This window comes from Podarcis muralis, chromosome 6, assembly GCF_964188315.1.
Source record: "Podarcis muralis chromosome 6, rPodMur119.hap1.1, whole genome shotgun sequence".
NCBI classification, from domain to species: domain Eukaryota; kingdom Metazoa; phylum Chordata; class Lepidosauria; order Squamata; family Lacertidae; genus Podarcis; species Podarcis muralis.
In genome coordinates, this window is record NC_135660.1 from 4,438,749 (window position 1) to 4,466,501 (window position 27,753).

The 27,753-nt window shown below is 47.0% G+C and overlaps 1 protein-coding gene and 1 pseudogene across 2 annotated transcripts; one reads left to right on the top strand and one right to left on the bottom strand.

Annotated features, from left to right (window-relative positions):
- The first annotated feature begins 82 nt into the window (after positions 1-82).
- Positions 83-27,321, top strand: B3GNT7 (UDP-GlcNAc:betaGal beta-1,3-N-acetylglucosaminyltransferase 7). Of its 2 annotated transcripts, none has more exons than XM_028731940.2 (2): positions 83-337; positions 22,985-27,321. In XM_028731940.2, the coding sequence occupies exons 1-2, from the start codon at positions 327-329 to the stop codon at positions 24,174-24,176; spliced, it is 1,203 nt and encodes a 400-aa protein (XP_028587773.2). In that variant the 5' UTR covers positions 83-326; the 3' UTR covers positions 24,177-27,321. The 2 variants fall into 2 exon arrangements, with proteins under 2 accessions (XP_028587773.2, XP_077785757.1); XM_077929631.1 differs by lacking the exon at positions 83-337 and adding an exon at positions 9,192-9,413.
- On the bottom strand, positions 16,815-17,272 carry LOC114596765 (small ribosomal subunit protein uS8 pseudogene; annotated as a pseudogene).
- Positions 27,322-27,753: the final 432 nt, after the last annotated feature.

Below are 27,753 nucleotides of genomic sequence, written 5' to 3' on the forward strand. Positions count from 1 at the left end.
CCTGGAAGCTCCTTCTCCGAGATGCGCTCGCTCGCTCTAGCAGCCGCCGGGTGGATGGGTGCGCGCGCGCTCCCGTGGAGCCCCGCAGCGGCGGAAGGGTTAAGCACCTGCGGGCGAGAGGCGCGCTCCTTGCTGGCTCCACCTTTCGGCCGAGCGAGAGGAGGGTCCGGCGGCGGCGGCGGCGAGGCGCTTCTCCTCGGGCTCAGAAGCTGGTGCCATCCCCAGCCTCCGCCGCCGCCTCCTGCGCTCCGCGTGGGGACCCCAAGACGCCTCTCTTTGTGCTCCTCCGACCCAGAGAAACTTCTCCCGGCTCCGAGGCGTCCAGCATGTTCCAGTGGTGAGTGAAGCTCTTTCTCGAAAGAAACCCTTTTGATTTGCATCTTTTCCAGCTGTGCGTTGCTCCAACTCCGAGGGTCCTTTTTTGGCTCTCCAAGACGCGCGTGTAAAGAATCGCCTCCTTCCTTCCCACCTTTCTCCGGCTAAACTCCGCATCCCAATTCAAGGCTCCTTCCTTCTTCTCTTTCAGCGTGAGTTTTTCTCATCCTCCCTCCTTCCCTTGCCTTTCCTGCTAAAACACCATCCTAGGGGTTGTGATTCAAAGCGTGCAGCAGAGTGGTTTTCTTCAACTCCAGCTCTTGTTTTCAGAGTAAACCGCCCCAGTACAGTGGCACCTCGGGTTAAGTACTTAATTCGTTCCGGAGGTCCGTACTTAACCTGAAACTGTTCTTAACCTGAAGCACCACTTTAGCTAAGGGGGCCTCCTGCTGCTGCTGTGCCGCCGGAGCACGATTTCTGTTCTCATCTTGAAGCAAAGTTCTTAACCCGAGGTAGTATTTCTGGGTTAGCGGAATCTGTAACCTGAAGCGTCTGTAACCCGAGGTACCACTGTATTCATCTTTTCTGTGCTTTGCTTCACTCGCCCCCATCCCATTTCATTTTAATTTTTTATGCCCGGGCTTCAGTGTTCTTGTACAAAACCAAAAGGCGACAAGTGAAGTGGGCCTGGGGGTGGCTGGATGAAGATGTTGAAACTCTGCAGGGTGGAAAGTGCAAATTCCATACTAGGGGATTTGTTAAGAGGAGAGAGATCCGAATAGGAACTGGCGATATCTTAAGGCTGCCCTGGTGGCGAGACCCCGCTCGGAATGCTGCGTAAATTTCTGGTCCTTGGACCTCGAAAAGGCTATTGTGGAGTTGGAAAAATGTTCAGAAAAGGGCGACACCCCCTCCGGAAAGGCTGCAGCGTTTGGGAATTCTCAGTTCAGAGAAAAAGCGAATTAAAGGGTTGGGGGGAACAAGGCTAGAGATGTCTGAGATGGTGTCTAGAAAATGGACGGTGAGACGGTTTTCTCCCTCTTTTATAATCCTAGGGCACAGGGTCATCCAGGGAAGATGAAGGATAGGAGATTCAGGACAGAAACAAAGGGAGTTTTCCAGTGGCTTGCTGGCCACAGTGGCGATGTTCAGGCAGTGCACCTCTGAATGCCGGTTTTTGGAAGCCACAGGAGGGGAGAGATGTTCTTGCGCCCGGATCCCGCTTGCAGGTTCCCTGTGCTGTCTGCCTGTTTGGCCACTGGGAGCACAGGCTGCTGGACTCTATGGGCCCGTTGCATTGCTCCGGCAAAGTTCATATTTTCTTTTACTGGCTGACAGTATATCAATGGGTAGGACTTTTAATGCATTTAGGAAGTTAGGAAATGCAGATCTGAGAGTCATATGCATTGCATATGAGTTGCATTGCTCCGGCAAAGTTCTTCATATTTTCTCTTATTAGCTGACAGTATATCTAGCTGACAGTACAGTGGTACCTCGGGTTAAGAACTTAATTCGTTCTGGAGGTCCGTTCTTAACCTGAAACTGTTCTTAACCTGAAGCACCACTTTAGTGATGGGGCCTCCTGCTGCCGCCGGAGCACGATTTCTGTTCTCAACCTGAAGCAAAGTTCTTAACCCGAAGCACTATTTCTGGGTTAGCAGAGTCTGTAACCTGAAGCGTATGTAACCTGAGGTACCACTGTATATCAATGGGTAGGACTTTTAATGCATTTAGGAGTTAGGAAATGCAGATCTGAGAGTCATATGCATTGCATATGAGTTGCATTGCTCCGGCAAAGTTCTTCATATTTTCTCTTATTAGCTGACAGTATATCAATGGGTAGGGCTTTTAATGCATTTAGGAAGTTAGGAAATGCAGATCTGCAGCTGAGAGAGAGAGAGAGAGAGAAGTTGGTGGCCAAAGATGCTTGCCAACTGTAGTTTCCTGTAACGGATCCTTCTCAGAAACAACCCTACCTTTCCATCCCAGCCTTGCATTTTCTCGGTTTGAGGTTTTCATCCTGAAATCAAAAGATTACTGAGACCTACGACTTATGGTGTGATCCTGTGTCTGATGATTACGCAGCAGTCTTCCTATATTTAGTGGGGCTTACCCCCTTATAATTGGGTCACAGGTGTAGGGGGGGGGGCTTGTGTTCAAGCCTCTTTTCAGGGCTCCGTGGATGATTTGGTGCTGAGCGTCACACACTTTCAACCCAACCTACCTCGCAGAGTCGTCGTAAGGCTAGTCCATCCCTTGAGCAACTTGCGAATCAAAATATGATGCTGATGGTTGCAGGGGTGGTTGGAGTGAAGGACAAGTGGTCAAACTCTTATTTATTCCTTCATTATTATTATTTTTTAAAAGAGAGACTAGGATACTCGTCCACTGGTGTGTTGCACATCCTGCAACAGTGTGGATCCAGTTTAACAACTGAGCTGCCACTGATTTTCTGCTCGGCGATCCAAAGTATGAAACTCTTGCTTCGAAACATGAGCAATTGCTTGCAGGATCAAATCAAGGTCCATTTATGGGGTCTGCTAGAACACTGGCCAGTGGTCTGTTCATGAACTACAACAGACCTTCTGTTCATCCTGGCTAAAGATAAGAAGCGACCACTGGCACCAACCTTTTTGCAAGCTCCTTTGCACAGGATACGTTTGGTCCATCAAGCTCAGTGTTGTACGTTAGCAATATCAAAAGCAACACAATGGCCAGAAACAATTACAATGTTTTGAATTATTTCATAAAGTTTTTCACATTGAAATTGTTTCTGGCCATTGTGTTGCTTTTGATATTGCTGACTCGTATTTTGCAACACGGGGGTTTGTTTGTTTACTCAGTATTGTACGTTGACTGCTAACTCTCTAACTCTCCGGGGTTTATAGCCAGGGGGCATCCCAAGTCCTACCAGGAAATGCCAGGGACTCACCATCTTGTGTTACCTGTTGGGAAAGATGGAAGCTGCCTTAGATGTCAGGCTGCTGGTGTATCTTAGCTCCTGGGGGTTTTTAGCTCTAGGTGAATTTGCAGCAAAATCTGCATCTTCCTCCTGTAAAAAAGGGGCGAGTTGGTTTGGGACAAGTTCACACAACCTCCAAAAATCGGAAGGATTGAGAGCAGAGCAGAGGAGGATCTCCTTTTCTGCACCATCTCTGTATGGCACTCCGGAGAAGTTGGTGGCTATTTTTGTGAGGGGTTCGGTCACCTGCCGCACAGTCAGGTTGCATCATCATCATTAGTATTTTTATTACTAATTTTTATTGAATTTTACAAGAAGAAGAAAAAACAATACATAGCACTGTAAACACATTTATACATGTTTTCCAAAATGCAAACTAAAAAAGAAAATACTTTTCATAACCAATAATATTACCAAATTCATGCTTCAAACATTACAATATATAAATCTTAGTTAAAATATTATAAAAGACTTCCACCGTATTCACCACACGTCTCTTAGTTATCTTACTCGCCTTTACATCTGTTCTTCAATCATTTCCCTCCCTTAGATTCTTTCATAATCAGTCAAATATTTATGTTCTCCATATTCTTCACAAGGTTAGTCTAGGCACAACCAAACTTTCATATTTGAGCCCTGCTTGTATAAATATTCGTTTAAGCATTCCCATTATTTCTGAATTATAATTTTTGATTTATGCCTTATTAAATCTGTCAGTTTTGCTAACTCCAGGTACTCACATAGTTTACTTAGCCATTCCCCTTTCGTTGGGAAATAATTTCCTTTCCAGTGACTGGCTGCCAACGTTCTCTCTGCTGTTGCATCATTAAATAGCTGGTTGGGAGGGTCTTGTGCAACAAACCGGCTTCCCCGGAAGATCAGACTTTTTGCGATAAGGAAAGTGAAGATGTGAAAAGGATAAGGGAAAGGGCATTGTGGAGGGAACGCTTGCTTTTGACACACCATCCCTCTAACCTCCCCGCAAACATGCAAGAATTATTGTTGTTTAGTCATTTAGTCGTGTCCGACTCTTCATGACCCCCTGGACCAGAGTACGCCAGGCACTCCTGTCTTCCACTGCCTCCCGCAGTTTGGTCAAACTCATGCTGGTAGCTTCGAGAACAATGTCCAACCATCTCGTCCTCTGTTGTCCCCTTCTCCTTGTGCCCTCAATCTTTCCCAACATCAGGGTCTTTTCCAGGGAGTCTTCTCTTCTCATGAGTTGGCCAAGGTCTTGGAGCCTCAGCTTCAGGATCTGTCCTTCCAGTGAGCACTCAGGGCTGATTTCCTTCAGAATTGATAGGTTATATAGATATAAGAATTAAGGTAAAGGTAAAGGGACCCCTGACCATTAGGTCCAGTCGTGACCAACTCTGTGGTTGCGACACTCATCTCGCTTTACTGGCCAAGGGAGCCGGCGTACAGCTTCCGGGTGATGTGGCCAGCATGACTAAGCCGCTTCTGGGGAACCAGAGCAGCGCACGGAAACGCCGTTTACCTTCCCGCTAGAGCAGTACCTATTTATGTACTTGCACTTTGACGTGCTTTCAAACTGCTAGGTTGGCAGGAGCTGGGACCAAGCAATGGGAGCTCACACCATTGCGGGGATTCAAACCGCTGACCTTCTGATCGGCAAGCCCTAGGCTCTGTGGTTTAACCCACAGTGCAACTGCTCATCAAATAGAACACACAGTCCAATTTCCCTGCAACAAATGAAAATGGGCACTCAATAACTAGGTTGTCTGGATGTGTCTTTTGACACCTCCTATTCAATTATTTTGAATCCCCGTGGCGGGGTGCGCTCCCGTTGTTCGGTCCCAGCGCCTGCCAACCTAGCAGTTCGAAAGCACCCCCGGGTGCAAGTAGATAAATAGGGACGGCTTTCTAGCGGGAAGGTAAACGGCGTTCCGTGTGCTGTGCTGGCTCGCCAGATGCAGCTTTGTCACGCTGGCCACGTGACCCGGAAGTGTCTCCGGACAGCGCTGGCCCCCGGCCTCTTGAGTGAGATGGGCGCACAACCCTAGAGTCTGTCAAGACTGGCCCGTACGGGCAGGGGTACCTTTACTTTTACCTTTTATTCAATTATTTTACTGCATTTTCATCCCACCTTTTCCTCCAAGGGGTTTAGGGTGGTAGATGGTTCCCTCCTAATTTAATTCCCACAATAACCCTGTGAGGAAGGTTAGGCTGAGAGGCAGTGACTGGCCCAAGGCGAGACCTTCATGGCCAAGTGGGGAGTTGAACCTTCATGTCCCAGGTCTTCGTCTGATGCTCTAACCACTACACCACACTGTCCCTCCTAAATATCTCCTCTAAAGATCTGCTGTCACTTAATTCAGACCGCTGCTGCTTCCACGGATGAGAATTCACAGCCTGTTTTACAGCTGAAAGCTCAGCAGGTGACTTACAGTTTTCTGTTTTCTTTTGTTCTTTTTGCATAGAGCAACAGGAAATGGCAGATCTGCCACAGGGGAGATTTTGTGCATTGGGATCTAAACTGCTAGCTGAAAGCAGAGGTTGCATGGCCATCTGCCATGGATGCTGTAGCCCAGATTCCTGCACTGCAGGGGGTTGGACTACATGACCCCTGGGGTACCCCCCAACTCTACAATTTTATGGTTGTATGAAGGGCTAATTTTACGGTTGTATGAAGGGGATGCGAGTGGCGCTGTGGGTAAAAGCCTCAGCGCCTAGGGCTTGCCGATTGAAAGGTCAGCGGTTCGAATCCCCGCGGCAGGGTGCGCTCCCGTTGCTTGGTCCCAGCGCCTGCCAACCTAGCAGTTCAAAAGCACCTTCGGGTGCAAGTAGATAAATAGGGACCGCTTACTGGCGGGAAGGTAAACGGCGTGACCCGGAAGTGTCTCCGGACAGCGCTGGCTCCCGGCCTATAGAGTGAGATGAGCACACAACCCTAGAGTCTGTCAAGACTGGCCCATACGGGCAGGGGTACCTTTACCTTTATGAAGGGCTTCTCCTTTTTTTATCTTAATTTTTATTAAGTTTTCCATATTTCATTACACAAATCCATGACTTAAAGCATTGCTCAAACAGAGCACCGACCTCCTTCCCTCCCTCTTTTTGACTTCCAAACTCTTTTACCAATTCTTCGCATTTCCACAGCCACTTTTTTACCTTATATCTTCTTTTGACAATCACCTCCTTATATGTAAATCACCTCCTTATTTTCACATTACCAAACATTTCAACTCAAACCTTCAAACGTTTACAGTTTTCTTTCATATAAGATATAAATTTGCTCCAGTCCTGTTCATCACGCTGATTCAGGATTTTCCCCGTCAGCTTTGCCAACTCCACGTATTCAACCATCTTTATCTGCCAATCTTCCAATGTAGGAAGTTTATGCTGCTTCCATTTCTGGCCAGAAGTGTTCTTGCAGTCGTTGTGGCATACATGAACAAATTTACATCTTTTTTTTTTTTAAATTTCCTCACCAATTAATCCCAACAAAAAAGCCTCTGGTCTTTTACTAAAATTATACTTAAATACCTTTTTCAATTCATTATATATAATATCCCAGAAGGCTTTCAACTTAGTACAAGTCCACCACATATGGAGGAAATTCCTCTTATGAAGGGCTTTTCCTTATCTTCCCCTTGCACAAGCTTTAACCTTTTTAGGTTTCATTTCATCTTTCCAGGCTGAAGTTTCGTTTATTTCATACCAAGCATTAGTACTTAACACATTAGGCCTGAGGGTCTCAATTTCACTTTTGATGGAAAGAAAGTGTTAATTTCACAACTGGGGAGAAAGCCACACACCTGCGGCTGGGTCAGGGCAGCAGCAAGGAACTGTATGAGTAAGCTCTGGGTGTTTAGCTGCCTGTTCCTCTTGTGTAATTTCCAGGATTGACAGCATTCAGAAAAGTAATCTAGTAACGTGCTGGAAAGGTGGATTTCCCCACCAAAATAAAAATAAAAATAATTTATCTTTTGTGTCGTCAGAGCCAGTGTGGCATTGTGGTTAGAGCATTGGACTAGGATCTGGGAGACCAGGGTTCAAATGGCCACTCAGCCTGTGGTGATAGCTCAGTCAGCAGAGTATGAGACTCTTAATCTTAGGGATGTGGGTTCGAATTCCACACTGGGATTGCAGGGGGTTGGACTAGATGACCCTTGTTGCAACTGTGATTTTGTGAAGCTGGGGTGCCCTTAAACGAGGAGAGGGAGAACCTGGGAAATGAAGGAGAGATATAGACGCAGCAAATAAAAGTAGATAAATACACATAACTGACCTCCGTTCAAAATTCTCCAGCTGATCAGCTGTAGCAATAAGTACAAATAATGGCAGGTTGGATTTCATAGGGTCACTTAAATGACGTGTTGAAAACAAGACTAACTTGCCTTTGAAAAAAAGTTGGTTTGCTTAGCATACCAGTAAAAAATGACCGCGGATGTGCATTAAGACTGGACAAGGAGCCCCATGCCACAGATTTAATTGATAACCAAGTCCGAGTCCAGTTTTTAGAACTATCAAGAGCGGGGCAGTGATGACTCCTGCACTGGTTTAAAATAAATTGGCATTTTCCCCTTGTTTCCAAATGCCAGGCTTTAGATTGTGTGACATGGAGGGTGTCTCTGACCATGCACAAAATGTTTTTTTCATCTGTGCAGAGTATGCTTCCACATCCAGATGCTGGGCTTCAGGTCAGGGTACACAGTTTTGCGGCATGCTCAAATGCTGGCAGCCGCTCCCCCCTTTTTTATTAAAAATCTGTTGCTGCAGGACACGAGTCACAGTTGGGAAAAGAGCTCTTAAGTGCTGCTGGAGAGAGTGGCAGGGGCACAAAGAGCGTTCTCTGTTCTGCCGCAAACTGACTGGGTGCTGGTGATCTACCGTATTTTTCGCTCTATAAGACGCACCAGACCACAAGACGCACCTAGTATTTGGAGGAGGAAAACAAGAAAAAAAATATTCTGAATCTCAGAAGCCAGAACAGCAAGAGGGATCGCTGCGCAGTGAAAGCAGCAATCCCTCTTGTTGTTCTGGCTTCTGGGATAGCCGCACAGCCTGCCTTCGCGCCATAAGACGCACACACAGTTCCCCTTACTTTTTAGGAGGGAAAAAGTGAGTCTTATAGAGCAAAAAATACGGTATTCTCTTGCCCTCAGCTTGTCTTCCGAAACATGGGGATTACAGCATTGGCCTACCTTAAAAGGATGTTGTAAAGCGTATTTATTTATTTCATGCAATTTAAATACTGCTCGATTGTAAGAAGAAGAAAAAACCTCGAAGCTCTTTATGGGGATAATGGAACTTGCCTCGCTTTTAAATCCCTGGAAATGCACTACACAAAGGTTCTCTGGAATAAGTTGCCAACTTAAATTAGACAAGAGCTGAGCACCTTGGTATTTGGGACAGTCGCTTTTGTTTCAGAAGGCGACCCCCGAAGGATGGCCCAGGGCGCTTCCAGACTGTCGCTATTCCCATATCGGCAAATCCAGGCTGCACTATTGTGGGTGACAGAGAGGTCTTGCGCAAGGAACCCGCTTCCCCGACAAGATAATACGTTTTGCGATAAGGAAAGTGGTCGGGGAAATTGCCAGTGTGGGAAGAATCAGAGTGACACTTGACCTGACGCGACGCCCATCTAATCTCCCCAGAAGCAACTACCAGAAAAATTCACTGGAAAGTGTAATATAACATTTGCTTAACGCAACACTGTTTTATCTTCCCTTGACGCAGACCAGGATGAATGCCAAGCAAACAGGTCACCTGGTTACAGCCACAGACATTTTAAGAAATATTGTACAACCGTAGATACGGCTTTATTGCTTTTCATTTTCTGAGTGCATCACCTTTTGCAGTTTATCTTATTTTTATTGTTTTGTACATCTTATTCTTTGCACATTATAAATCTTCAAAGTGGGGGTGGGGGAGAAAAATTGGATAGCACCTCCCTTATGCTTTAGGGCAGATTTTCCTGGGCTTGTAGCTTTCCTTTCCCATTCCTCCTCATTTTGCCAGGCTGCAGCCTAATGTAACGCAGGGCGATGGCCTGATCCAGCCACAGTGAAGCCCCAAGTCTTGTTGAAAACCAGCGGCGCTTGACTTTGGCTGCATCACAGACCGTGTCTCTGCAACCTCTGTAATTTTCTTCAGGGGATGAAACATAGTGGTATGTTGTTGTTTTTTCAAAAAAATAATATTTTTTTAAAAAAATGTTGGCACAAAGCTTGCTAGTCTAAAGTTGTGCCTTCCATATTCATCTTGTATTTGACGTGCTGCAGTGTACAAGAGTCCCTCTGTTTTAAATTCTTGCATCTAGCTCACAGAGTCTTCTCCCAAGCAGGGATTGCTCATTCAATGAGAAAAAGTTCGGATTGTGTGAATAGCCTCCTGCTGAATCAAGGGCCCCTTCAGACCAGTAGGGCGGGTTTTCCTTTTTTTACAGGAGCATTCTGCATTGCGTCATTGATGCAATGTTGTGCATTGTTGTTGTTGTTTAGTCGTTTAGTTGTGTCCGACTCTTCATGACCTCATGGACCAGAGCGCGCAGGGCACTTCTGTCTTCCACTGCCTCCCACAGTTTGGTCAAACTCATGCTGGTAGCTTCGAGAACACTGTCCCACCATCTCGCCCTCTGTCATCCCCTTCTCCTTGTGCCCTCCATCTTTCCCAACATCAGGGTCTTTTCCAGGGAGTCTTCTCTTCTCATGAGGTGGCCAAAGTCTTAGAATCATAGAGTTGGAAGAGACCACAAGGGCCATTGAGTCCAACCCCCTGCCAAGCAGGAAACACCATCAGAGCACTCCTGACATATGGTTGTCAAGCCTCTGCTTAAAGACCTCCAAAGAAGGAGACTCCACCACACTCCTTGGCAGCAAATTCCACTGTCGAACAGCTCTTACTGTCAGGAAGTTCTTCCTAATGTTTAGGTGGAATCTTCTTTCTTGTAGTTTGGATCCATTGCTCCGTGTCCACTTCTCTGGAGCAACAGAAAACAATCTTTCTCCCTCCTCTATATGACATCCTTTTATATATTTGAACATGGCTATCATATCACCCCTTAACCTCCTCTTCTCCAGGCTAAACATGCCCAGCTCCCTTAGCCGTTCCTCATAAGGCATCGTTTCCAGGCCTTTGACCATTTTGGTTGCCCTCCTCTGGACACGTTCCAGTTTGTCAGTGTCCTTCTTGAACTGTGGTGCCCAGAACTGGACACAGCACTCCAGGTGAGGTCTGACCAGAGCAGAATACAGTGGCACTATTACTTCCCTTGATCTAGATGCTATACTCCTATTGATGCAGCCCAGAATTGCATTGGCTTTTTTAGCAGCCGCGTCACACTGTTGGCTCATGTCAAGTTTGTGGTCAACCAAGACTCCTAGATCCTTTTCACATGTACTGCTCTCAAGCCAGGTGTCCCCATCTTGTATTTGTGCCTCTCGTTTTTTTTTTTTTTTGCCCAAGTGCAATACTTTACATTTCTCCCTGTTAAAGTTCATCTTGATTGTTTTGGCCCAGTTCTCTAATCTGTCAAGGTCGTTTTGAAGTGTGGTCCTGTCCTCTGGGGTGTTAGCCACCCCTCCCAGTTTGGTGTCATCTGCAAATTTGATCAGGATGTCCTTCCAGTGAGCACTCAGGGCTGATTTCCTTCAGAATGGATAGGTTTGGTCTTCTTGCAGTCCATGGGACTCTCAAGAGTCTCCTCCAGCACCAGAATTCAAAAGCATCAATTCTTCGGCGATCAGCGGCAGATTAGCGGTGGATTTATGCTGGACCGTCCACAAGTCAATCTACTTTATCAGTTGTTCTGTGATGCTGCTGCAATGCTGTTGCACGATTGCCGTCGGGGGGGGGGGGGGAGCTCTTGCACAATAGAGCAACAGAAGCAGGACAAAAATTAAGAATAATCCCAGAACGTTAGCTGTAAGGAAAGTTTCAGGACTTCAGCAGGAAGTTGCTGTATGTCTGCCCTGAAACTTCTGCAAGTGCAAAAAAAATTGAAAACAAGGTCATGTGTGGCATAAATGCCCATGTCTGGAGGGCTCCTAGACTGGGCAGAGGCGTCCCAAAACGCCACAAGAACGACTTAGAATCAAACTCACTCCATCTTCAAAATTTTAAAAAATATTTTATTTATTAAATTTATTCGCTGTCCTTCATCAAAAGATCTCAGGGTGGTTAACAGAATAAAATACTATGTGACAACCCTTCAGATACTTGATGATGGCTCTCATATCCAGCGGCGTAGCGTGGGTTGTCAGCACCCGGGGCAAGGCAAGTAATTTGCGCCCCCTAACCTGTGGATTTGCGCCCCCTAACCCGTGGATTTGCCCTAACCCCAGATGTTGCGCCCGGTGCGGCCGGCACCCCCTGCACCCCCCACGCTACGCCACTGCTCATATCTCCTCTTAGTTTCCTCTTCTTCAGGCTAAACATATCCAGCTCCTTCAACCATTCCTCATATGGCTTGGTTACCAGACTCTTGATCATATTGATCTCACTTTTCTGCACAGGTTCCAGCTTGTCAACACTAACTATATTGTGGTGCCCAGAACTGGACACGGTATTCCAGGTGTGGTCTGACCAAGGCAGAATAGAATTGGACTATGACTTCCCTTGATCTGGACACTTGACTTCTGTTGAAGCAGCCTAGAATAGTATTAGGTTTTTTTGCTGCTGCATCACACTGTGGACTCAAGTTTGTGGTCTGCTAAGACCCCCTAGAAGATAAAGGACTTATGCTCAGATGATTGCTGCTGCTATCCCTGATCTCTTCTTGTTTCTTCCTGAGTAGCTAGTCAGCTAAATGGAACCTCCATGTTCAGACATGGTGTATCTCCAGATACCGATTCCTGCAGGAGAAATCAACGGGGAGGGTCATTGCTTTCCTGCTTTGCTTGTGGGCCTTTTGGGAGCACCTAGTTGGCCACTGTTGGAAACAGGATGCTAGAGTAGGTGCTCTCAGGCTCACATTCTAAAAAGCACAGCACAAGACGAAAAGAGGTTGGGAGGGAGGAGGAAAAAAGCAAACTCAGACATTAGTTCTTGGATCTGAAGTTCTTAGAAATGACCAGCTGGAATTGAAACAGACCAAGGAGAGGCGAAATCAGAAGCTGCTGATTTCTCAGCTGAGCTGATGGAGCGGCTCTGCTTCTCTCTGTCTGCTGTGTGCAGTTTTATCTTTCTCATTCCAGCCGCCTCTTTTCTGATTGTTGAATTCTCAATTTGCAGGAGCTCTTGAAAAGGGGAGCCTTGCTGGTTCAGAACAAGGGTCCGGCTAGCCTCAAGAGTCTGCTACTCACAGTAGCCCAGTGCAGACCAGCAGAAAACCCGCCACATAGCAATGGAGAACTCACACGCAGGCAGAAAATGATCCGTTTTGAGTTTGCAAATGTTACCTTTAGAGGTGTGGGGAGAGTGGCGAGATAAAATGTCAAGCATGTCCCAAAATAAAGGGGTTGTGATGGCCCAGCATAATTTTGATTTCCCCCCTCCCTTTTTCTGCGATTCAAATATTGATGAGGAAAAGGACAGCAGTCAGGGAGCCACTACAGAAAAGGCCACCCTCCAAATCTCTCTGGGATGGGGGAAATAAGAGAAGGGTCTCAGATGGCAAGCACAGGGTCCAGGTCGGTTTATATGGGGAGAGGCGGTCCTGAAGATATTGAGGTCCTGAGCCATATAAGCCTTTTTCCCCACATGTTTACAGATATCTCTTCAACACTGAAAAAACCTAGCTGTAGTCCTACGGCTGGATTTTGGAATTTCAAAGGTGGAATTGATGGGGGGGGTCCCCAAAAGGTGGGGCTTTGTCCTAGATCTTAAAGGAGTCAACTGGATAATCACTTTTCTTGGGTGTTTTTGTAAAAAGTAAAAAAAAAAGCTCAACCAAAATAAACCTGGTCTATATTGCTCCAAGTTTGAGTAAGAGCCAAACCTGATCTTTGCATTTAGGTATCTGCAGTGCTTTTGTTCTTAAAAAAAAAATGTTATGGGGTACTCTCATTTTCCTACTCATATTGAAATACTGCCTCTCAATAAGGTCAAACTTTGATTCACAAAATGTTTAGGGGTAGCAGTCCCCCCAGAAAAAAGCACTGGGTATTTGAAAACTGCAGGTATTTGAGAAATGCAAATTGCACCAGCTGTGTGGGGAATCCTTGAATCAGAGCAGGTGAGAAGTTTAACCCTTTCCCCTCCTGCTGAAGTCCTGGGGAATTATCTCTTCCCTGAAGCTGCCAGTGGAGGAATCCCACACACCCCCAGCAAATACTCTAATTCAGGAGAGCACCTAGCAGAGCAGGAAAGGGTTATATGTCCCTTGGCTCTCCATCTACAGATCTGTGAGGCAGCTGGCCTTGTGAAGGTTTACAAAGTCTGATTAGGCCATCAGCTCTTGTTTCAGCCCCACATCATATCGAGGAGGAGGAGAACGATAGGGACGCACCTTTATTTATTTCCTGCCCTGCCTTCCAAAGGAGCCCAGGGTGGAAAAGGCTTCAGTAATCAAAAAATAAAATTGTTTAAATACAATTAAGCGCCATAAAATGTGGTTGTTTGCCAGGATTAGTAGCAGAATGCACGTCAAGTGCTGAATTACGTATTAAATGTGTTTGCTAAGACTAGACCTTCCCCCTGAATTAAATTACGCATTAAATTTGTTTGCTAAGACTAGACCTTCCCCTGAACGCATGCTGTAGAAGTTTCACTGAGCGCAGTGGCCCAGGTCAAATGCAATGGTTTCTTGGCCTGATATGCTCTTCTTCTTCCTCCTTTTTTTTCACCAGGTCTATCAAACCATAGTTTACTTCATATGGAGGTCACACTAAACTCTGGTTCCCTCAAACTGTGGAAGGAAGGAATCTGAAGAGGTTTGGACACAAGCCCAAAGCCCATTCACAATGCCCAACAGTTTTGTTACAGCACGGATGGGGAATCTGTGGCTCTTCAGATGTTGCAGGATTGTACCCCCCCCCCCCACTCCTGACTATTGGCCATGTTCACTGGGGCTGTTGAGAGTCAGAGTCTAGCAACACCCGAAGGGTCATATAGATTCCCCATCCTTGAAGTGTTTTGCATTATCTGAATTGATTTAGTGATCCTCTTAAAAGGCGACTCTTGGAATTCGCAGAGGTGGCAAAACTGATGGCCCTGATAAAAGATAGAATCTTTTAAAGAAGACTGGAAATTGAAGTGTCAGAAAATAGCAGAGCATATTCAGAAGCATGTTAGAGAGGATGTATTAGATAAGATGGAAGCTTAAAATGCAATTGTATGTAATTTGGGTTATAAACACCAGTGTTGGGTGAGCAGAAAGTCACTAGTTTTGTTGAATTGGAATAGAGTTGTTGAGTAACAAATGTAACTTTCTGTCTGGAAAAAAGAATAAAGCATTATTATAAAAAAGGTGACTCTTGGGAACGTGCAACTGCTCTTGTAGTTCCCAGGCCCAACGGATGGAAACTGCCCTTCTGAATTGCACCAGCCAGTGGGCAGGAGTGATTTCAGTTCTTGATAAGATCTGACACTAGGCTGATGCCCTCTGGGCACTTGAAAGGATCATAGAAACATAGAGGAGAAATGCTTCGCCTTTGCTCTACCTGGAAATTTGAATGGAGCCAAACTGGTCTGTCCTGTCCCAACCAGGAGAGCTAGCCTGATAAAATGATCCCCCTTCTTCTACTGCAAACATTTGCACATTTAATGTGTTTCTGAGTGTGAACAGCTTTGCCTAAAGGATCCTGGGAAATGTGGCTTTCATAGAGGCTGCTATCCCACACTAACAATAAAAGAACAACATTAGAGCAGCTTGCTGGATCCGGCCAGCATCCGATACGTCTTACCTTTCAAATGATGGACTGATTGTGATTGATCCTCAGTTAAACATTCAACCAATTCAGATGACAACCTTGAGCACGGTTAATAACTTGGAGAACGTAAAGAAGAAAAGTCCCTTGATCCAGGGACAGCCCATGTATATATTGGATTATTCCTACCTCTTTTTCTTAAGGGTGACGTGGACCATTCTTAATGTAACAATATTCTTCACAGCTGTGATCAGGGCAGTGCGGTGGGGGAAGTGGAGACAAGCAATAACAATTAACGTTGTTCACTGCTCCTGCTGAAGTTGCACAGAAAAAGCATTTTTCCTTGATCTTTGCCCATCCTGGCTTATAAAAGCTAGCCGGGAAGGGCTGGGCGATGGGCTTCGTGGGGTGGTGAATGCTTCCCTCCGTGAGGGAGCCTTCCCAGACCCGCTGAAAGAGGCAGTTATTAAACCGCTTCTTAAAAAACCATCTTTAGATGCGGCCACGATGGCCAATTATCGCCCAGTCTCAAATCTTCCATTCCTGGGCAAGGTGATTGAGCGAGCGGTTGCTGAACAACTCCAGGCACGCCTGGAAGAAGCGGACCATTTGGATCCCTTCCAGTCAGGATTCAGGCCTCATCATGGGACTGAAACTGCCTTGGTCGCACTGGTTGATGATCTCCGGCGAGCTAGGGACAAAGGTGAGAGCTGATTCCTAGTTCTGCTGGATCTCAGCGGCGTTTGATACCATCGACCATAACATCCTTCTGGACTGTCTAGAGGGGCTGGGAGCTGGGGGCACTGTCATACAGTGGTTCCGCTCTTTCCTCCTGGGCTGTGTTCAGAAAGTGGTGGTGGGGGATGAGTGTTCAGACCCCTGGGCTCTCACTTGTGGGGTCTTGCCAGAGTGGTGCATGCTCTGGTTATCTCCCGCTTGGACTACTGCAATGCGCTCTACATGGGGCTACCTTTGAAGGTGACCCGGAAACTACAACTAATCCAGAAGGTAGTAGCTAGACTGGGGACTGGGAGCGGCCGCCGAGACCACATAACACCGGTCTTGAAAGACCTACATTGGCTCCCAGTACGTTTCCGAGCACAATTCAAAGTGTTGGTGCTGACCTTTAAAGCCCTAAACGGCCTCTGCCCAGTATACCTGAAGGAGCGTCTCCACCCCCATCGTTCTGCCTGGACACTGAGGTCCAGCTCCGAGGGCCTTCTGGTGGTTCCCTCGCTACGAGAAGCCAAATTACAGGGAACCAGGCAGAGGGCCTTCTCGGTGGTGGCACCCGCCCTGTGGAAAGCCCTCCCACCAGATGTCAAAGAGAGCAACAACTACCAGACTTTTAGAAGACATCTGAAGGCAGCCCTGTTTAGGGAAGCTTTTAATGTTTGATGGGGAAGCCCAGCCAGATGGGCGGGGTATAAATAAATTATTATTATTATTATTATTATTATTATTATTATTATTATTATTATTATTTTGGTTCCTGAAATTGGTTCTGATTGTGCTGATAAAATATAATGGGATGTGGTATTAATGTGTGAAAACAGTCCAGATCCAATGATCCCCGGATGGCGGAGATGCCATCCTGACACCCGGGCATCTTCACTTGGTCGCATGTGGCCGGAAGCCAGGGGCAAATGCGACTGGTGCCTGGCTAATTCCAAACACTGCTGGGATACCATTGCTCAAAGAAACTAGGGACTCCTCCCCACTTCCCTTTTGCCCTATGCCTTCTCTCCCCCCCCCCTTTTCTATTTGAACAATTTATTAGTTTGCCTGTTTTTACAAGTTTAGAAAAAGAATGCCAGGATTTCCCCCCCCCCCCCCGTGTGTTTTCGCCTAGCTTCCTCGTGGTCCGTGATGCCAGCTGAAGTTGTCAGCACAATGTACCCAAACTGGCGTGAAGGTAGCAGGTTGTTCTGCCACTTTTCCAAATCCTTCAGCTGGACATCAAATCTGGGGCTGATCACACCACACTTGTTGAGTCTGCCTGTGAGATTAACAACAATCTTCCCAGCTCTGTGATCATCAATGATCTCAAATTCACCTATGTAACCATGATTCACCATCAGTTAAGAACCGGATGATAACTTTGGAGCGCGGTCTGATGATAACTTGACGTTTTCCATGCTTCTCAACATTGTTGATGCTTTTAAGAGCATCTGCCAGAACGTTCATGCGCACCATGATGCCAGTGCAGCAATGTGGAGGAAAAAGGCTTGCCCTGTGCTTTCTAAGGCACAGATCCACGCTGTCCCAGCCTGGGCTGGGCACTCCGCCTACCCCCTGCCCCTTTCCCCAGGAAAACCTGCTCTTTAACGCTGAATCGGAACAAACAGCAATTCGGGTTTTCTGCAGATTGCCCTGTTTGGCGGGAAAAAGTGGGTTTTCGCGTGGAAAGCGCCAGGCAGAACCAAATGAAGAAGAAAAGAGCTCTAACCCAGACCTGGAAAACCTGGCCCACTGTCTAGAAACGCAGAGCAAAGGTGGTTGTGCATGAGTCCCAGATTCTAATCTTCCCTTCCTTTGTGTGTGTTCTGCTAGCAATTGCAGGCGTTCCCGTTTAAGCCAGCTTTTGACTCTGTTGCTGCTTAGGGTGCTGTTATGGGTGCCGCCCTTCCTGGTGTTGTCATTTTCTTGCTGATGTTTTTAGTTTGGTGGTTTTGTGTCCTCTTGGTTGTGTTTTTGTGTTGTCATTGACACCTGCAAATTGCTTTGAGCAACACATTGTGGAGAAAGGATATTGTGCAGGAAAGGAGCCGGGATGCCTGGCAGTGAATGAAGAATCATAATACAATGGTACCTCGGGTTAAGAATTTAATTCGTTCCGGAGGTCTGTTCTTAACCTGAAAATGTTCTTAATCTAAAGCACCACTTTAGCTAATGGGGCCTCCCACTGCCGCCGCACGATTTCTGTTCTCATCCTGAAGCAAAGTTCTTAACCTGAGGTACTATTTCTGGGTTAGTGGAGTCTGTAACCTGAAGCGTATGTAACCTGAAGCGTACCGTTATACGGAGCTCTGGTACAACCGCATTCTAAAGACCGTTGCGCAGTTCTGGTCACCACACCCAAAAAAGGATATTGCAGAGTCGGATAAGGTTCAGAAAAGGGCCACCAAAATTATTGAGGGGATGGAGTGACCCTCCGCATGAGGAAATATTTGCAGGGCTTGGGACTCTTAAGTTTAGAGAAAATGCAAGTGGTGACATGATAGAAGAAGGATATGAAATAATCCATAGCATGGTAAAAGTGGAAAGAGAAAACATTTTCTCTCTTTATTATAACACTCGAATTGCTGGAACTGCTAGCATCCTGTTCTCACGGTAGCCACTCAGATGACTGTGAGAAATCAGCAAGCAGGATTCGAACACAAGAGCAGGATTCGAACAACCCTCCTGCAATACAGAAGCATTGCTGCCTCCCGACTGTGGAGGCAGAGCAATAGCCATCCTGGCTAGTAGCCATTGATAGCCCTCTGCTCCTCCATGAATTTGTCTAATCCTCTTCTCAAGCCGCCCAAGTTGGTGATCATCCCTGCCTCATGTGGCAGGGAGTTCCACAGTTTAAACTATGCACTACAAAACGAAATCTCTTTTACAAGAAAGGAGGTTCTGACTAAACACCAGGAAGAACTTCCTGACAGCAAGAGCTGTTCGACAGGGGAACGTACTTCCTCATAAGGTGGTGGACTCTTCTTCCATGCTTTAGTTGTGATTCCTGCATTGCGGGGGTTGGACTAGATGACCCTCTGGGTCCCAACTCTAAAATTCTAGGATTGGATGTCCATGAGAGAGGCAGAAAAAGCTTACACCCCCCCATCGTATTTTTCTGTGTATAAGATGTCCCCATGTATAAGACTATTTTGGGGGACTAAATTTTAAAGAAAATGAGGGGAGATGGCCCAAAGTTGTTGGGCTTTTTTAAAAGGGGGAATTGCATGCACGCCATCACCCCAGCAGGGCCGTGGTTGGGGGTTGGCAAAGTGGGCAGCCGCTCCCCCCCCCCACTGCGGACTGGAAGCTCCCTAGACTGTGGGCCGCTAACCAGCTGGCTGGCGGCGCGCAGCTTCCCCCCCCCTCCATGCCACTATCCATGTATACGATGACCCCAGTTATTTGACATGATTTTTGAGTAAAAAAAACTTTGTCTAATACATGGAAAAATATGGGTGTGTGTGTGTGTATGTATATAATACAGTGGTACCTCGGGTTAAGTACTTAATTCGTTCCGGAGGTCTGTTCTTAACCTGAAACTGTTCTTAACCTGAAGCACCACTTTAGCTAATGGGGCCTCCCGCTGCCACCGTGCCGTCGGAGCATGATTTCTGTTCTCATCCTGAAGCAAATTTCTTAACTCAAGGTACTATTTCTGGGTTATTGGAGTCTGTAACCTGAAGCGTATGTAACCTGAAGCGTATGTAACCCAAGGTAGCACTGTACAGTGGTATCTTTACTTTAACCTGCGTCTGCGCATGCGCGTGACGTCATTTTGAGTGTCGCATGTGCGAGCGGCGAAACCCGGAAGTAACCTTTTCCAGTGCTTCTGGGTCGCCGCAGGACACAACCTGAAAAGACGTAACCTGAACCAAATGTAACAAGAGGAATGACTGTATAGTAAAGATTTCTTGGTTTACAAAAGTATGTGTGATGTCTCTTTTTTTCAAGTTACATTTTCTACAGATCAGTTTCATTTGTTGAGACGTTAGTGTTACATTAGGAAGAAAAGGGGGAAAGAGGTGGAAGGGGGAATGGTGAGTGGGGTGGGGTCAGGTGGCAATGCTTCTATTTCTATCAGATTGACTCTTGTAATAAAAAATTAAGGTCTTATATATATATAATAAATGTTCATAAATGTACCAACCAAGCACGTACATAGATGTGTGGACCACATGTCTGGAGCAGCACAGGAAGACTGACCTGAAACCATTTTGACTCCCAGACTGACCAAATGTTTTCTCTGCAAGGAGGGAGGGGGTGAGGGAACCTTCCCATTGTCTCAGGAATTGGGAAATCACCATCTGAAAGGAATGGCCAGACTACCAGGAAAGGCAATCAGATAAGGCATTATCAGATAACCTGGCAGACAGGAAAAATAACATTCAAATTTCTGTTGTAGACCATCTTTTCTGTGATGTAGGTATGATGTTTCTGGGGGGTGGTCTTAGATTACACCCCTTCTGTGATGTATGTATGATGTATGGAGGGGTGGTCTGGAGCTCCAGGGCAGGGACTTTAAAATGTCTATATAAGGGCAGGCACACCTTTGTTCTGGGTCCTCCTCCTTTCCTGCGTGTGAGGGGAGCAACCTGTTGCAACAGATCAATAAAGATCAGGCTAACTAGCTATTTTACTTCTCAATATTCTCTGCTTGGCCTCTGTTATTTTTGCCTACCGATAGGGAACCCACTTAAGGACTCTATATGGGCTCTTGGATACACCATAAGGGAAAAAGGGCAGATTTTGTTCACAACACTGCAGCAGCCAGCCTTCTCCTCCGTGGTTTAACCTTGGCAGGCGATGCTTTGATTGAGACAGTGGGTAGACGAGAGAGGAGCAGGGGAGCGTATGGCAGTTGTAGAGGGAAAACCTCCAGTTCCTGTCTGGCCAAAGTGATGGGAGGCGTGTGCCTCTCTGAACATTGCGCACTTATTCGATGCAACAAGCATCAAAGGGCCCTAATGATGAACTCCCTGTTTCTCCCCTCCGCCCTTCCCCGCTTCGGTCTTGCTTTGAGGGCGAAGAATGTCCTCTGTAGACCCCGAGGCCGGCAAACAGACCTCCTTCTATTCAGGGAAGGCCCCATTCCGCAAACAGAAACTTGACTGCTGCCTTTCCCCCCTCCCTTTGCCGGTAGCAAACTGATGGAGAGAGCCCAGGTGACTGGAATGCGAGGGATTTGGAAACACAGGGAGGAGTGTGCGCGTGTAAGCCTGCGGAAATTGGACACTGCCCTGGGTAGAACTTCAGTTTTTTGCTAATGGAATAAATTTCGGCTGCTGACGTCTCTGGTGGGATGTCTCAGGTCGGGTGGAAAGTGCTGAAAACTTGCAACGATTCCCCAGCACTTTGGGACCATTTTATTCCATCAGCAAAATCGCACTTAGGTTGTTGGTCCTTTCCTGTTATTTTCTCCTCCTTGGTTTTCATAGCTAAACTTAAATTTCTTCAAACCTGCGTGAAAATGACTGATCAAACCTATCTGTGGCTCCTCTTGGCTCTTCACTCCTGATCTCTGTAAGACTTTTTGGCTAAAGCTAGGGTTTGGCGCTGTGGGTTAAACCACAGAGCCTAGGACTTGCCGATCAGAAGGTTGGCAGTTCGAATCCCCATGACGAGGTGAGCTCCCGTTGCTCGGTCCCTGCTCCTGCCAACCTCGCAGTTCGAAAGCACGTCAAAGAGCAAGTAGATAAATAGGTACTGCTCCGGCGGGAAGGTAAACGGCGTTTCCGTGCCCTGCTCTGGTTCGCCATAAGTGGCTTAGTCATGCTGGCCACATGACCCGGAAGCTGTATGCCGGCTCCCTTGGCCAATAAAGCGAGATGAGCGCTGCAACCCCAGAGTCGGCCACGACAGGACCTAATGGTCAAGGGTCCCTTTACCTTTACTATGACTGTATTATTATTATTATTATTATTATTATTATTATTATTTATTTTCCCCGGAAAATGGTTGAAGGGTATACAAGATTTCAGCCTTCCAGAACTGAATACAAATGTTTCTGAAGCCTTGTTGAAAGGAACTGCAAACTGCAAACGGAACTCTTGTCTTCTGGTCGAAGGGATCTGCTTGGGAGAAACAGCCAGGGGTGGGTGGGTGCTGTGTCTGCTCTCAGCACCTGCTGCCTGAAGCAAACTCCCCACTTTGCCCAACAATAGGGCCGGCACATCCCTTCCTACTTAATGTAGCCCGCACATGTCTGCCCAGAACACCTGGAGAAGGATATCTATGTACATCAATGTGAGCAGGGCTTGTAAATAATTAGACCGATACGACGTCACCATTTTCTTATTTCAAGGATTTTTATAGCCTGCTTCCCAGGCGTAAGCAACTTCACAAAGAGATTTAGGGTAAGATTAAATCAAAGCACTTATCAGGAGCGCACAGAATAAAGATCAGCAGTGCGGGGTTGCGGAAACTCTTATAAGAGCAGATAAAACCATAGTTATAAGTTAAGGAACAAACAGGATAATTTTGATGCAACACTGAACAAGTGATAGTTTTTGGAAAGCTGTCTGGGCTGTCTAATCTCCATTATTTTCTTTTTTGAGTAAGGTTTTTAACTTGCTTCCCCCCCCCACCCTTGTTTTTGAAAGCTGTCATTCAAATGAATGTACCTGTGAGGTTGTTAAAAAGAACAGAACAAATCAGGGCTTCTGACACCAACGTTATGTAGGAGAATAGCCAAAGTTTGCCATCTATATGTATTCAGCAGTCAGTTACAGTATTTTAATATTTTTTGGGAAGCCACCCAGAGTGGCTGGGGAAGCCCAGCCAGATGGGTGGGGTATAAATAATAATAATAATAATAATAATAATAATAATAATAATAATAATAATAATAATATCTAATCATATCCTTTCTCCAAGAAGATGACTAGAGAGTGTTAGTATTTTTAGTGCCAAGTGCCCTGCGAGAAGTGAGGTTACAGGGAACCAGGCAGAGGGCCTTCTCGGTGGTGGCACCCACCCTGTGGAATGCCCTCCCATCAGATGTCAAGGAAATTAACAACTATCTGACTTTTAGAAGACATCTAAAGGCAGCCCTGTTTGGGGAAGTTTTTAATGTTTGGTGTTTTTAATATTCTGTTGGGGGCCACCCAGAGTGACTGGGGAAACCCAGCCAGATGGGCGGGGTATAAATAATAAATTATTATTATTATTGTGTTGCCCCCAGCTTTGACCCCTTGCTTTGTTTTTGCCGTAGGAAGAAAACCCTCTACAGAAGCGTCTTCCTCTCCTTCCTGCTGGTGGTGACGGTGACGGTCTTGCAGCGAGGAATGGCACCCAGCCAGTTGCTCCAGGGCCAGCCGCCAAAAGAACTCGCGGCCCAGGAGTCCGTGAAAGCTCAGAAGCGGGACGGCGTGCTCCCCGTCGCCAGCGACTTCTGGAAGAAGCAGGGCCCGGCTCTCAAGGCCGCGGAAGCGACGGAGAAGGCGGTTCGGTCTTGGGACGTCACCTCCGTCAACTGCTCTGCCAACCAGAACTTCAGCAAGGAGGACTGGTTCAAAGGCCTGGAGCCCAACTTCCGGCAGTTCATGCTGTACCGCCACTGCCGCTATTTCCCCATGCTGATCAACCACGCGGAGAAGTGCCGCGGAGACATCCACCTGCTGATTGTGGTGAAGTCCATCATCACCCAGCACGACCGGCGAGAGGCCATCCGCAGGACGTGGGGCCAGGAGAGAGAGATGGAGGGCAGGAAGGTGCGAACCCTCTTCCTCCTGGGCGTGGCCTCCAAGGAAGAGGAGCGGGCCAATTACCAGAAGCTCCTCGACTACGAGGACCGCATCTACGGGGACATCTTGCAGTGGGACTTCCTGGACAGCTTCTTCAACCTCACCCTCAAGGAAGTCCACTTCCTCAAGTGGTTCAGCATCTACTGCGACCACGTGCGGTACATCTTCAAGGGCGACGACGATGTCTACGTCAGCCCCAGCAACATCCTGGAGTTCCTGCAGGACCAGAAGGCGGACAACCTGTTCGTGGGGGATGTCCTCTTCAAGGCCCGGCCCATTCGCAAGAAGGAGAACAAGTACTACATCCCCAATGCCTTGTACAACAAGAACACCTACCCGCCTTATGCAGGTGGTGGTGGCTTCGTCATGGATGGCCCCCTGGCGAAGAAGCTCCACAGAGTCTCAGAGAGCCTGGAGCTCTACCCCATCGATGACGTCTTCTTGGGCATGTGCTTGGAGGTCCTCAAGGTGACGCCCGTGGCCCACGCCGGCTTCAAGACGTTTGGCATCGTGAAAAACAAGAATAGCAAGATGAATAAGGAGCCTTGCTTCTACCAGAGCATGCTGGTGGTCCATAAACTCCTCCCCTCAGAGCTGCTGGCCATGTGGGATCTGGTCCACAGTAACTTGACGTGCTCCAGAAAACTCCAGATCCTTTAGCTCTCCCTGTTATCTCTGTCTGAGGGGGGAAACGCTTAAGGGGAAGACATTGGTTGCTCAGAGCCGTGAGCCAACACCCAGCGCTGTCTTTTCCAATGGTGTTGAAGGAGGAACCATATATTTTTTGGGAAGGGGGTGTTTGAAGGGGGACGAAGCTCTGAAATGTTGATTTGGGGGGGGGGTATTTTATTCCCCTTTTGGTTGTTTTTTTTTTGGATGCTGCGAAAGAGAGTTTGACAAAAATGGGCTGCCCTGGAGGTTCTTCTACCAGCTTTCTTGCGGAGATACCGGAAGGTTCTCCTTGGTGACCAGACCAAAGTAGGGCAAAGATGCCCCTGTTGTTGCCGTTCGTTTTGCGGCATACTTTTCAGCTGAGGGCTGGTCCCGAAGCTAAGACACAACTCTGTGTGTGCGTTTGTGTATGTGCAAAAGAGCGGACCGTTCAAAAGAGAGCGGAACGAGTTTTTGAACCGACACTTGAAGTACAAACTCTTCCTCTCCCTTCCTTGCTGTTTGTCATGTAGAATTTCAGAGAAAGAACAGTTTGGAAATTGCTCTGCTTGGGGTGGGAGGTGATGTTGCTAACAGGCCAGCGTGCATCTCCTTCTGGCATGGCTGGCTGCAGAAGTGCCTGTGCGTCTTTCTCAAATTCCTTTATGAGGGAAAGACCAGCCCTCTCTAAGCTGTATAACACTCGACTGCCATCTTTGCCAACCTGGTGCCCTCCAGATGTGTTGGCACTATAACTCCCAGCGGCACTGGCTGCGGCTGAGAGAAATTGTAGTCCAAAACACCAATCGAAACGACACCATCTATAAACCGAGGCCAGTTTTGTTTTTTTTTAAAGAAAAAAAAGTGTCACCATGAAGGGAGAGGGATTTTTGTGTGTGTATTTTCTCTCTGTGTGGTAACTTAAAACAAGAAATGCATACAAAATTGAAAGGAAGAAAACCCACCCAACAATTGTCTTCCAGTTGAGGGGGAAAAGCAAGTCCCCCCCCTCTTGGCTGGCTGTATCACATGGGGGTATACTTAACTTTTAAAAGATAAGTTATGGTTGAAGAAGAATGCATTTCTTACTTAGAGATTTCCCTGTAAAGCAGGGATCTGTCAGTGTGTTCCAGATGCATTTTATCCTTGTGACCTGTCTGGGCAGCAGCCGATCCCAGGACCTCGAGCCGGCTCTATTATTGGGCAGAACGTACATCGGGCACCATGTGCCTCTTTCATAGAAGTTACGAGGTGAGAAACTGCTTCCTCCCAATGCCCTGGTGTGAAACCGGGCACGTTTTGCACACACAGGTACGTTTGTACGCTGTTCCAGCCCCTGGCCACCCACCCACCCTTTAGTCCTATCCCAATCCCATATTTTAAATCCATACTTAAAAAAGAACAGGCAGAATCCAAAGTAATAAAATAAGATTGATCCAACGATAGGCAGGGGACAAACACTTCTGACAAATTATAAGGAACTCCAAAATTCAACAAAGGAAGATTATTTAGATAAGGGAAAAGCCATGAGAAGTTTTTGATTGCCTACCAATTGTAACATATCCGTTGCCATTTCTCGCCCAGTATTGACTAGGCCCTAATCAGCCAACCTCTTGCTGTTGAAACTACAATCTCCAATTAAACGCTACCTCGATTTTTGCTGTAATTGACTCTCACCTACTTCACTCCCCTTGATGTCGGGCAGGGGCGGCCCATCCTGTTTTGCCACCTGAGGCGAAATGGGAATTGGCAGCTCCTGCCCTGCTCCCTTTTGCATCCCACCACTTCTGTTGCCACCGCCACACCCTGGTTCTTGCCGAAATCAGTGGGAGCCCCGGTGCTCTTCAAAGTGTCGCCGCTTGGCTTCTCCCCCGGGGACAGAAAAGATGAATGGCAATGCCATGCGCCAGAACAGCTCCCTCGCTGGCAGAGCACTGCCTCTCGCACTTGTACCGCCTGAGGCAGGTGCTTCCTCCCGGCGCTGGTGTTGGGCGACCACCTCATCTTGCTTGGTCCCCTACAAGTGGTAAATTGGCCAAAAGATGCCTCCTCTCTCGTCCTGTCCCATCTCACCCCAGCTGTACCAGATGTTTTGTTCCTGCTGTGGCAGAGTTGTCTGTCTTCGTTATAAGCACGTCCTTATCCAATAAGTAAATAATATACATTTGGCAAGCCGGCCCTTAAGACATCTTCAATTTCACTTGATTTTAATTAAAAGTGCCCCTCCAATGTTGCTGAAATTCAGGAATCTTTGTTTTATTTGGAAGGAGTGCGAAGAGATCCTTTGGGTGCGATTTGCTGCGTTGCAAAGGGGGCTTGGATGAGCTGGGAGAGGCCTGGGGCAATTCTGACCCACATCTCTTCATGTTGATGGGAGGAGATTTGGAAAGTTTTAGGATGTGGCCAGTTGCTTGAACAGGTGGAAGGCAGAATGTTTCAAAGAGGAGCTCAAACATGTGCCAACCAGCCCGCAGCGCGATTGGGGACTTAATATTGAGCGATGCCACAGCCAGGAACAAAACATCTGTTACAGCTGGGGTGAGATGAGCTTTGCTCATTGGCTGATCTCCGTAGCCAACTACATGATGTTTCCCTCTTTCCTTAGTGTAATAGTTGCATAGAAAAGTTGTTCAAGCTCCCCAACGACAGAGCCGGCTCCAGGAAATGGCTTCTTGCGCTGTGGGTCGTTCCAACGGCAAAGACTCCGGTCAGACTTTTGAGTGACGTTTATTACTGTGAAACTTTTAATTTATGATTATTTTTTTCCCAAGGGGGAGGGGAGAAGGGACACCTGCCCCTCCCTCCAAGAAGCAACTGATTTTTTTTATTCCTGCTCAGTTTCACTTCCAGTGGGAACGGCTGGCACGGTATCTCATCCCGGGCTGCGCCTGACGACCATCGCCTGCGGTGGAAATCCTTCTGCGATCTCTATTTATGAGAAGACACACGTGCTATAATTTATATGTGTCTGCAGTGTCTCTGAATGTCTATTATTTATAGCAGGTTCCGTTGCACACTCAGAAACAGTGTGGATGCTTGCAGATCTCTCTCTCTGTGTGTTGCTTCGACATAGTGGAGTTGTACATATGATTGCCATAAGATTTATGGATATTTTTTGGGTTTCTAAATAAAGGTTTGTGCTAAAAAGAAGAAAGGAGATTGGTTGCAAATGTGAGAGCGCCGGTGTGGAAATGCAAAGCAAGCGTGATTCCGCTGGGTGTTTTTTTTTTGGGGGGGGGGGTTTGTTTATTCATACCCAAAAGTTCCCTGCAGGTTTTACGCCGCAATTCTGTGTTTGTATAACAAGAAAACACATTGGATCTCATAAGACGCATGTAGCAGGATGAGGCAAATAAAACCACACACACAGCACTTAGGACTGCAGTCAGTCAGTCTGTAGACCTGGTTGAATGCTCCCCCAGCATCAAGTAAATGGACACCCACCCACACCCCTGTCCTTCCCCGCAAGTAGAAAACTAGTGCATCAGTGAGAGAGAGTCTATATGATTATGATCTGCCAGAACTTTCTGACGGTAAGAGCTGTTTGACTGTGGAACGGACTCCCTTTGGAAAGTGGTGGATCCCC